Consider the following 11,256-nt stretch of genomic DNA (forward strand, 5'->3'; position numbering starts at 1 on the left):
TTTTAAAGTTTCCTTCAGCTTCAACTTTTTATGAATATGAGATTTGGGATAGCTTAATCCTCATCACTGAGATCATTCTAACTTTTGATTGGAGAAGAGATGAGAAACATTAGCTCTCTTGCCTTAATTATAAGGATAGATTTGATTCCATCCCTTAGGTACAGTGAAAATAGAGGGCTGGACTAAATGGCATTGTGAGTTCCCTCTAGTCCTAGGAGTCTTGGTTGCAGTATCTCTTCTGGCTTCATTTATATATAAGTAGAGAAAGAGAGCAGGGTTGGAAGTATGGAGTTGGAAGTTAGAAGGAGGATAAAGGATCATCTAGGAGTCCTGTCCCAGCTTGGCATTGGATGTGAGACCAGAGGCAAGGTCTTCAGGTTGCCAGGTTTCTCTTGGCTCTTTTGTGTGCCATCTCAGCAGCTCCTGTTGATGGTGTAGTTCCATAGTAACACTGTTTCTCTTTCCTTTTTTCTCTAGTACCTCAACATGCTAAGGACTTGTGAGGGCTACAATGAAATCATCTTCCCCCACTGTGCCTGCGACTCCAGGAGAAAGGGGCATGTGATCACAGCCATCAGCATCACGCACTTTAAACTGCATGCCTGCACTGAAGAAGGACAACTGGAGGTGAGAGTTCATTTAGCATGTAGCTGGGAAGTCAGGGGGCGGGGTCCAGGAACACTGGGAATACTTTGATACTCACTTGCTATGTTTTAGTTCCTCCTTGTGGGGGAAATGATATCAAAACTGTTTTGACTGGGGTAAATAGGCTCTGGATCCACACTGCTCCTCACCTTCACTGGCTGCTTACACTGACTTTTATTCTTCTGTCACAGTCTTTTCCCTGAAATGATATAGACATCTCTACTGATTTCTTTTCTGCTGTCTGGTTCAGAACCATCTTACCTAAGCTCCCCAGCATTCTCAAACTTATGCTCTTGTTCTCGGTTGTTTAGAACCAGGTAATAGCATTTGAATGGGATGAGATGCAACGATGGGATACAGATGAAGAAGGAATGGCCTTCTGTTTTGAATATGCTCGAGGAGAGAAGAAGCCTCGATGGGTTAAAATCTTCACACCATATGTGAGTCGTAGTTGGGGAAGCATGCACGGGGAAAGTAGATTGGGCTTAAAGTTCTCCTTGAGCTAAATGCGTAAATGGAGAGAGCTGTAGAGCAGTTGTTTTGAGATCTGAACCTGTTTGAATCCTAGAGCCCCAGGTTCTTCCTGTCTTTCCTTTAGGCCCGCGTAGGATTGGCAATTTCATATCCCACTTGACTCACAGTTACCACTAGAAGGAGCCAGAGAATAGCAGATGAGCCAGGCCTGGGTTTTATGGAGCTTGTTAAGGTTTTTCTCTAGGCTGAGCAAGTTTGGAAGGTGACTGACTCTGGGCAGGAGTTCAAAGGCATGGTCTTCTGGTGCCTGGTCTTGAGATGTCAGTCAGTGTTGCTCTGTTTTTTTTTTTCAGTTCAATTACATGCATGAATGCTTCGAGAGGGTGTTCTGCGAGCTCAAGTGGAGAAAAGAGGTAATTCTAAACAATCTTGAATTGACCTTTTCATCTTTTTTTGTTTGTTTGTTTAAAATGTATAGTCCTGTGGCCAAATACCTGGGACCCTCATCTCCATCTGTCTAGGAATATTAGTTAGAGACTGGTTATCCAATGTGAGTCAGGATATTCTTCCAGAGAGGTTATTAGCCTTGGACGCTAAACAGACTATGCCAAAAAGCCCTCCTTCCATTGTCTAGAGATTGGCCATTGGCTGCAGGCTATTCCATCTCTCATGACTTTATGCACCCTCCTCTGCCTGTTTTTTATCAGTCGCCCTCCATGTTCTTCCTGACCCAGAAGGGCAGCTGTCCTCAGTTTTCGCCGTTCTGACTGGGTGAGACGTAAAAGAGTCTGTCTAGGCTAACCAAGAGTGTGTGTGCGTGAGAAGGTTTTTGCTGCTGCTTTCCTGCTGTCTGTATATGCCAGTGCTGGAACAGAATTTAAAACATTCATAATAATTAGCTACTTACTCTCAAAGAAGATGTTTCCAAGGTTCAGAAGGTGAAGTCAGGAATAAGAAAATTTATATTCTTGGTATAGTAGAAAGAACATTGGGCTCTGGGAATCAGATCTGGATTCTCTCCCGTCTTTTTTTCTTTCTGTGATCTTGGACAGATCAGCCTCCCTGGATCTCAGTTTTCTCATCTTTCCTCATCTGTGAGACAGGAAGGCTGAACCAGATAGTTAATATCCTAGGTCCCTTCCAACTCTAAAAGGCTATGATTCTTGATGGAAAGTTATATCAAGTGAAGAGGCCAATCAGATCAAGTCATCCAGTCATATATTTTCTGTGTGAGGGGTTGTCTCTAGATGGGAGGAGATGAGGACACCTAAGGCTTCCCAGTAACTCTTTTCTTTTTTTCCTTTCAGAACATTTTCCAGATGGCGAGGTCACAGCAGAGGGATGTGGCCACCTAGCCTTTCGTTACCCTCTTCCCTTCTCTTCACCCTCATCCTCTTATCCCTTTCGTCTCCCGTGTCAGACAGAGTAACCATTAACACAAAAGAAGAGAAAAAGGAAAAAAGTCATTATATTCAAAAGCCCTAAACTAAATATTATTAATAATCCCTCTGAATTTCATATCTCTGGATTTGAGCTGGTAGAGAACAACAGATGGGTCAGCACCAGGAGTCAACTGAGTTAAGACAGGAAAAGAAATAAGCCCAACCAACTTGCCAAAGGTATCTTTGTCTTTTCACCTGGGCCTCATACCAACAGACTCTCCTTGTACTATATTTTTAGAACTGGAACTATGAACTCCATCCATTTGCACTGTTCAGGCATATATATGTATGTATGTAAAAATTATATATACACAAATTAGCTGCACGTATATACATATATATATTTCTTTTTAAATTTCATATTGATGGCAGTACCTTTTTTAGCTTGTGTTTTTACACACCTTTCACTAGAATTCATGACTTCTCTCTTGCTCTCTTTATTTTGAAACAAACTTTAAAAAGGAAAAAAAAAAATTTACAGGGAAAAATACCTCTCCTCATGAAGGACTCGAAAAGTTTACAACCTGCTTGGGTTTTTCCCCCCTTTTTTGTATTGAATGAAGATTCTGGATCATGGGTTGCCGTAGAGTCTGAGGAGCAAGGAGCATAGTTTCTTTATCTTCCAAGAGGCTGCTGGGGAAGAGAAAGAGGTGTGTTTCTCAAGGGCAGCAAGGCTGCAGATCTGCAGTGAGAGTCTAAAGACTTGGTGTGGTCTCTCTTGATTCCAAGACAACTTTCCTGGTCCATCTCTGTCTCTTCCACTCATGGCTTTTAGCCACATTCCACATCTTCCTGCTTCCCGAGGGCCCCCTGTATGCTTTCCCTCAACAAGCCTAGAATGAAGGGGAGGGTGGGCTCAGGAGGTTGATGCCACAGACACCTGAAACACTTAGTGGTCATGATTTCCCATTTCCCTGCTCTTTCTGAAGCAGGGACGGTACTTGGGACCAGAGTTAAAGCTGATACCTTTAGGCACAAAGATTGGACTTAAGTAGGGGGAAGGAAAGAAGAAAGTCCCTATGAATATAAGCTTTTCCCTACTCCATTGCTGACCAGTAACCACCCATAACTATTACACTCTCTGTGACTTCCTTAAACACCCATGTTGGGGAAGGATCTGACAGCATCCCCAAGGCCTTGGGGAAACTTGGAAGGGTCAGTGGTCTGTGCCAGGCAAACCATACCCTATCCAAGCCAGCTGAGGACCCAGGAAGGAGCAGTAGTAATATGGTTGATTTGGGTTGGATCTCAGCTTTGAATTAAAAGGACCCTGAAGGAAAATCTTTTTGTCCCTCAAAGAGCTCCTCTTCTGACCTTGCAGTTAGACCTTTTGAGACCTGAGAGCTACATCCCAGGGTCTGGGGCCAGGGCTAACTGGGGTAGAGCAACATTCTCAACCCCCAGCCTCCAAAGGTACTGCATTGGGAGCTCTGATGCAGTCAGGCTCTGATGCACCTGAAACATTTTTGAGCCTTCTTTACTTTTTTCCTTCTCTACCTTCTGAACAAAAACCTCCATAGAATGGCATCTTTTGCTTTGTCTAACTGGGAGGCAACCATAGTTGGTTGTAGTCAACTCCACTGAGCAGTGTTGGGGTGGTTTGAAGTTTCTGTTTTTGTAACTTGTTTTTGCAGATTGTTGTGAGGCCACTTTGCTTTCTCTCTCACTCTGTTATCTTGGCAGGCGCTTGCCCCAGGGGGTGTGGGATCATATAGGACATCCTATCTTTCCTCACCTTCTCCAAACCCAGGTGGAATCACAGAATGCAAAATGTAAGAAAGCTGAATGTTTAAAGTTGCAGAGAGTGATCCCTGATTTGGAGGCTTTGGCACAGAATTAACTTTTTCTGGCTTAAACGAGTTTAATAATGAGCCAAAGGACCCTGGAAGGAAGGTATGTTGATTGCCCACTCCAAGATGCTGAAGAGGCTTTTGGCACCAGCTTTGTTCAAACTTTAAAAATAGCAGTTTGCCCCTATTCCGTCAGAGTGGGAGAGGAATGAACAAATCCGGGAGTCCGTGGGAAGGCCAGATGCTGACCTGTGATGTGAGAGTAGCGGGGATGCCTTTAGCCTGCATAGACGCTGCTCCTGTGTCGTTCTGACCTGGCACTCACTTGGTGCTTGGAGATTGGGTGAGGGCCCTGTAGGTAGTTAGCCTGTTTAGCCCCTGCTTGAGGCTGTACCACTAACAAAGCCCCAGCTACGGTGAGAAGGGGAAAGCAGGGAAGCCCTGGAGGACAGCGCCTTCTTCTCTCCCACCCACAGCAGCATCCTGCGATGGAGGCAGAGGTCGCTGTGGCTGTACAGCTCCATCGGGTCAAGCTCTTCTTTGCACGAAGCAGTGTTAGTGTGATACCCTTTCCCCCTTGCTCTGCACTTCCTTCCTCGAATCCCTACCACCTTTCTCAGTCCAGGGTTCTGCCCAGGGAGGCTTCCACTCAGTCTTTTTTTGCAGTTTGTCTCCGGGAAATAGAGAGGCTCCCCTTTCCCCCTGCTTTGCCCCAGCAGAGCCAGCAGGGTCTCCCTGATCTCTTGTTGTCCTCCCTTCCCAGCAGAGAGTTTCTATCCTCTTTGATAAAAACTCAGAGTTTTTATGGATCAGGAGAAAATGCAGGCCCTGAGAAACCTATCCCTGCAGAAAGGGTTCCCTTGGGCCATGCTTTGGGTTTTCTGCTCTTTATATTTTTATTTTACTCTCCATTTTTCTGCCCTCCCCTTGCCCTAGGTCTAAGCTCAGCACAGGCGAGTGCTCGGGGCAGCTCCTAGGCCTGGACACCTCTCAGGGAGGAATTAGATAAATGTTCAGCATCCCTGTGCCTGGCCCATCTAGTTTCATCCTGTAGTTACCCAGGCCAGTAGCTTCGGGTTATCCCCTTATATCTCCAAACCCAGTGCTTGGAGCGGCAGCATAGGGCTCTAACAGGAGGTGATACCTCTCTCTTTCATTTCAGAATTTGCCAGCTTAGGGGCCTGGCTCTGGAAGGCAGTTTTCTTAAAGAGGACTGCATCCTGGGTGACCCGAAGTCTCCAGACCTAGAGGGACAACTGTGCCCTCCCTTCTCTGCTTCATGTTCTCTGGCTGGATTGATTCAGCGGTAGAAGCCATTTGGTCTGTTGCACCCCAACACACCGCTAGGTTCCTTCCAGAGTCACTGTGTCACATTAGCTTCCTTTTGGAGGGAGGGTGATGTGGTTGAATACTCAGAGAGCAGAGGCAGTGGGTGCACATCTTTGGTTCCCCATCTTCCGGTTTCACCTCCTGCCTTCCTCTTGCCCTAAACCTGAGCGCATCATGCCAGGCCTCACTCATACAGGATGGTGTCAGCTCACTCCTCAGCAGTAATCTAGGGTGTGTGGGAAGCTTAGGGCTCTGGGGAAGAACAGAATCGAAGAGGGGATGATGTGGGTGGAGGCAATGGCCAACTAACTGCTAAACTTGGACACCAGTTTTATATCACATCCCCCTTTGTAAGCCGGTGAGCAGGGCTTCAGTTTTCCCCAGACCATGCACACTTTTAATTTATTTGAGAGAAACTCTAATTGTATTTTCACTGCAGTATCTTGTATTTTTTATTTGTGATTTAAGAAATGTGAAGAGAAAATACACAGACACATAATGGCTAACAGTGTTTCTTTCATTCCTTGTTCTAGAGCTAACCACTCTAAAATTGTTTGGTAATGTCACTTAGTGTAATTAATTGTAACATATTCTTTTAAATAAATTGATTTATTGATGAAACTATTCTTTGGTTTCCTAGACTTACAAATCCTTTGGGTTGTGTGGGAAGAGGTGAAGAAGGATGTTTGAGATTTGAGTTTGAATGATCAGTCTGAAAATGGGAAGGAACATCTAACTAGTTCTCCTGAGCAACTAACTAGTGAGGCGGTTGTTGGAGAGCAGGAGATGGGGAAGGGTGGGAAAAGGAGAAGCTGGGAGGCCCCTGGTCCAAAGTTCTATTTCCAGAAAATTCCTCCTTTGAAAATTCCTTCTTCCCCCTCAACCCTCAGGGTTGGTTGTGCCAGCTTGCACAAACTCCACGTTAAGACTCACAGGACTTCTGTTCCTCAGCCTTATGCAGATAGAGCCTGGCAGAGCCCTTGGGACAGATCTTAGCACCGTCTGCCTGCCCCCAGCCACATGTATATACTTTTTCATTTTTCAAGTTACTTAGGAAACTTCTCTCTGGAATCTGAACTGAACGGTACCTATTACCCCTAACGAATGCCAGCTCAATACTGTGTCCTCTGGGTGATTATATTCTCCCTTGTGCCCACACTCCTGAGAATAAGCATGGTCTTGCATGTTCTTTGCTTTTGCGGAGGAATCTCAGGTGTTGTAGGCTGAGTACCTACTCTTAAGGATACCTACTCTACTCTGTGTGTTAGTTTATGGGCTGAATCTATTCTGAAAAGCTCAGCATTTGTGTTAGGTCGGATATTTTAAATTATTTTTCATAAACCTTCCTGTTTTGTTTTTCTAATCCCTAGCCATGTGCTTTTGCTCCTTGATTGGAGACCATAAGAGCAAGGAGCAGTTTGACATTTTGTTTGGCAGTTCGGGGAGAGTCATTGCTGTGGGTCTCTCACTGAGCCGTCAGCATTCAATAATTGAAATCTGGTAAATATTACTATGCTAATGGGGAAAAATTTTTTTTTTTCTTTAACAAGGAAAGAATCCACAGAGAAGTAGAAAGTGGAACTCCAGAGTTAGAATTATAGAAGTTAAAGTCAAACATTTATTGACTATCTACTGTGTGCAGGGTATTGTGTTAGATACTGCAATAGATACAAAAGCAAAGTAAGAGACACTCTGCTAACTTTCAGCCTCTCAGAGGAATGACCATATGACCTAGCTGTGGAAGGGTTAAGTGCCGGAAGGACTAGAAAAGGAGGGGAGAAAGATCTCTGGATGAAGGCAATGAAGGAAGTCTTGATGAAGAAAGTGAAATGTTTAGAATAAGCAGAATTTCAACAAGAAGGCATTCAGCAAGCTTTACTGAGCCATTATGTGCCAGACACTAGTAATTGGGAATTGAAAAGACATGGGTGTGGCGGGGATCAAACTTGGCCAGATGAGCAACAAATAGTCCTGTTTGATTAGAACTTAAGGTGTGTGTAGGAATAAAACAGAAGATAAGCCTTCGAAGAGCCTTAAATGCCAGGTGAAGTGCTCTACGTTAAAAAAAAAAGGGAGGGGGGGAATTCCCTGGTGGCCCAGTGGTTAGGACTCTGCGCTGTCACTCCCGATGGCCCAGGTTCAGTCCCTGGTTGGGGAACTAAGATCCCACAAGCCATGGCACAGCCAGAAAAAAGAACCAGAGAAGTTTTGTTTTTCATCAGCTCTGGTTTAGAAATACTGATGTTTCAGAATACATACAGAGGGATCAATTAGGAGACTGCCGTGATTAGTTAGTAAGTGGAGGCAGTGATAACTTGAAACGAGGGAAATGGGTATGAAAAAACTGTGGAAGTACAATCATTTATGATTTAGCATTAAACACTGAGTTGATGTGAGAGAAGTAAAAGACTCCCAAGGTTTCATGGTTAGGTGAACTTTGGGGAAGAAAATATTTTAGCTCTGGACCGATTATAATCAGGCATGTGTGAGAAATCTAGATACAGGTGTCCAGCAGTTATTTCTTAATTATTTGCTGAGCACCTTCTAATGTTCTGGGCACTGATGAGGATGGTGGGGATACAGTGGTGATAAGGCAGAGTAAATACCTGTGAATGAATTCGTAGAAGACAGGTATCTTCTCTGGAGAGCACGTTGTAGGAGAGGAGGAGGGGAAATGCAGAGACGGGTAAGGAGGATACTGCAGGCCTCCAGTGGGCGAGGGTGACCTGGACAGTGTTGATGGCGGTGGAGATGGAGAGACAGACGTGAGTACATCACTGACGCATTTTAGAGAGAACCAGTAGGGCTTTGCGGTTGGGTTGGATATGAAACGTGAGAGAAAGGCTGTGATCAAAGTTTTGGCCTGGGTGGATACACAGTGGTGCTCTTTACGAGCAAGGAGGACTGAGGGAGGAAAGGCACTACCGAAACTGAGTTCAGGAGAAACATTAGGTTAGAAACACATAGCTGGGAGTCATTTTCATTGAGCAGATGGGAAGATGCAACCCCATTTACGGGGAGCAAGAGGAAGCTGACTACTCAGGGAGATAGACCGAAAGAGGGGCCAGAGAAGGGAGAATCTAAGAGCCAGGAGCTTGAGCCAGGGCTGCTCAAATTCTCAGATTTGGAGAAGAGAATGGCTTGGCCATGAGTGGGAATTCCTTCAATCACAAATACAAGCAGCCAAGGCTGTGACAGCCTTTGAAATTTTAGCAGGAGGATGAAAAGACAAAGGCAACCCTGAAAGAGAGGGTGTCAAGCTACTGAAGGGTCCAACCCTAAGGAAGCAAGACACCTTGCATTACATTCATACATTTTAAAGCTCAGAAAATACAGACGGGATGAGAATGCATTGAAGGAATGATCTAGGGCTTTTCCCCTGCCACATTCTCATCACCACAGTCCCCCCTAACTGAGGATATTTTTCTAAATGTCTGTTTTTGTGTCTAAAACTAGAAGGCTTCTCCCAATCCCTGCTATTAACCTGTCAGCTCCACTCTTCTGCCTCGAGAAGTTATTTTCCTTCTCTCTTCTCTTTATTCTGCCATTAACATTTGAACAGTAACTTGATTATTTTAGAAGAAACTGGTGCTGAGTTTCATCTTGTTTGGTCTGAAGTTAGGTGATCCTATTGTCATCATTTTCTGTTTCTTCTGCATTTTATTACTGAGGCCTCTTCTGCTCAAAAGAGATGTTAGTGAACTTTGGTAGTTAACAGAACTATCCCTCCTTTATACCCTTCCTACTATATTTGAAGCCAGTATGATGTCTGAAAAAGTCTGTGTTCATACAAGAAACAAGTTAGGAGCTTCCTTTTCCATCTCAGATGGCCTCCTATGTTTTGCTGTCAAAGGGCCTGGAGAATCCCTGCCCAGATGTTGTTTTGATTCCCCAGAAGAACCCTCTGTGTCTTCTTCATCCCCATCATTCAGCCTGACTTATCTACTGCTCCTCTGGAGGAAATCTGGCTGCAGCCTTGCAGGGAGAGGGGACAGCAGTGAGCAGTGACAGACAATAAATGTAGTCTTCAATGTTTGTGTGAAGGGCTACCACATTGAGGGGCTGCCTGAGATCTGGAAAGATGCCAGGAGGGAGGAGCCTTCCTAGTCCCCCCAGCTCCCACATCTCAGGAGAACCCACCAGTCAGTAAATCACTCTGGGAGATGCCCTTTGGTTTAAACCCAACCTTCCATCTCTCCGTCCTGACCCAGAAACTGTTGCAAAGCCACAGTGAGCAGCTCAGGGGAAAATTCATAGTGTTAATACCAACTCCTGTTACCTTCCTCCTTGCGCACCTCTTCCCATGTCTGACTGCATGCACACGCACGCACACGCACACACACACACACACCCATATCTCTATTTAACTGAGATTTCAGATGCTGCGTACTTGGCTCAGAATCCTGACTGGATTCCCTTTCTTCTGAGTAATTCCCATCCCTGATGTCTTTCCAATCCGAGAGATGTTTCTTCCTGAAACAATGTCCACAGATAGCCCCTATAGTGCTGCACATGTTACTTCTGTTTTTAACTCTTCTTAGTTTGGGGCAGTTTAAGAGAAGGCAGATGTATGGGGCAGAGGTGGGGGGTGAGTTGTGGGGATTTACTCATCCTGGCCTCAGGCCAGATCTGGGCTGGAAAGTGAGTAAGTTTATAAGCAGGACGTAATGAGGGTGGGGTAGCTGCCTAGAAGCAAATGGCCCATATGTTGTGAAGTTAAAGACGATACCTGTGTGAAGCCCAGCCTGAAAGTAATTCACAGAGAGGAATCTAGAAACTGCAGGGACCTTAGGGCTAATGCGTCCACCTTCACTGCTCCAGCCTGCTAGATACTCCTTGGGATCTTTGCCTCAGGTCACAGAACAGGTAGTTGAAGCTATGAGACAAGCACATCATGGGCTTTGGCGCCTGGGTTCCATTCCTGCAGCCGTCCCTTAGTCGCTCTGTGACACTGGGTAAGTTAACTAACCTCCAAATCCTCTGTTTCCCTGTCTGTAGAATTCTATCCTGCCTCATAGGGCTGTTGGGAGGTTAAATGAGGAAATGCACATTACGGGCCTAGAACAGAATCATGTGCAGAGCAACTGCTTCATAAACGGTGGTGGTATAGTCAGCTCCCAGTAGCCCCACTGGCCGGGTGCTGGGACAGCTCCCTCACATGAACAAGGGAGAAGTGGAGGTCTGGAGTGTGAGGCTGCACGTCCTCAGCCTTCAGAGGGACAGGGCTGGATGCGGGAGAGAGGCCTGCTGACCTGCTTTCTTCCCTCTGTGCCCAGCTCTACAGAGCATTCCAGAATTAAGCCCAAAAGAAGGGCGGAAGAATAGGATCATGAAGCCGTGATCAGCGCCTGGACACTGCTCAAAGGCAAGGGCTGGGCCTTCCTGGTAGAGTTTTCTCTCCCAAACCTCACTCCCCTCACCTCCCTCCCACCCCGTCCCCGACGTGCACCATCCCCTACCTTCAGCCTCCCAAGACACTTATTTGATGCTTTTAAACTTTTTCTTTATTTAGACAGAAAAGACCAACTCTTTAAAAGTAAAATGCAATAAATAAATAAGTTAAGCATAGAGAAGTG

General features: G+C 45.4%; 1 protein-coding gene across 2 annotated transcripts in view; it reads left to right on the top strand.

Annotated features, from left to right (window-relative positions):
* Positions 1–11,210, top strand: part of SNX27 (sorting nexin 27) — a 68,203-nt gene extending 56,993 nt beyond the window's left edge. The window contains exons 8-12 of one of the 2 annotated variants that reach the window (XM_057527991.1): positions 478–627; positions 957–1,085; positions 1,473–1,532; positions 10,535–10,635; positions 10,957–11,210. In XM_057527991.1, coding sequence (XP_057383974.1) covers positions 478–627; positions 957–1,085; positions 1,473–1,532; positions 10,535–10,618 — 423 coding nt within the window. In that variant the 3' untranslated portion in view covers positions 10,619–10,635; positions 10,957–11,210. Of the gene's footprint in view, positions 1–477; positions 628–956; positions 1,086–1,472; positions 1,533–2,426; positions 6,305–10,534; positions 10,636–10,956 lie in introns of those variants that run through there. The other variant, XM_057527997.1, reaches the window with a different exon arrangement.
* The last annotated feature ends 46 nt before the right edge of the window (positions 11,211–11,256 follow it).

This window comes from Balaenoptera acutorostrata, chromosome 1 (assembly GCF_949987535.1).
Source record: "Balaenoptera acutorostrata chromosome 1, mBalAcu1.1, whole genome shotgun sequence".
Classification (NCBI taxonomy): domain Eukaryota; kingdom Metazoa; phylum Chordata; class Mammalia; order Artiodactyla; family Balaenopteridae; genus Balaenoptera; species Balaenoptera acutorostrata.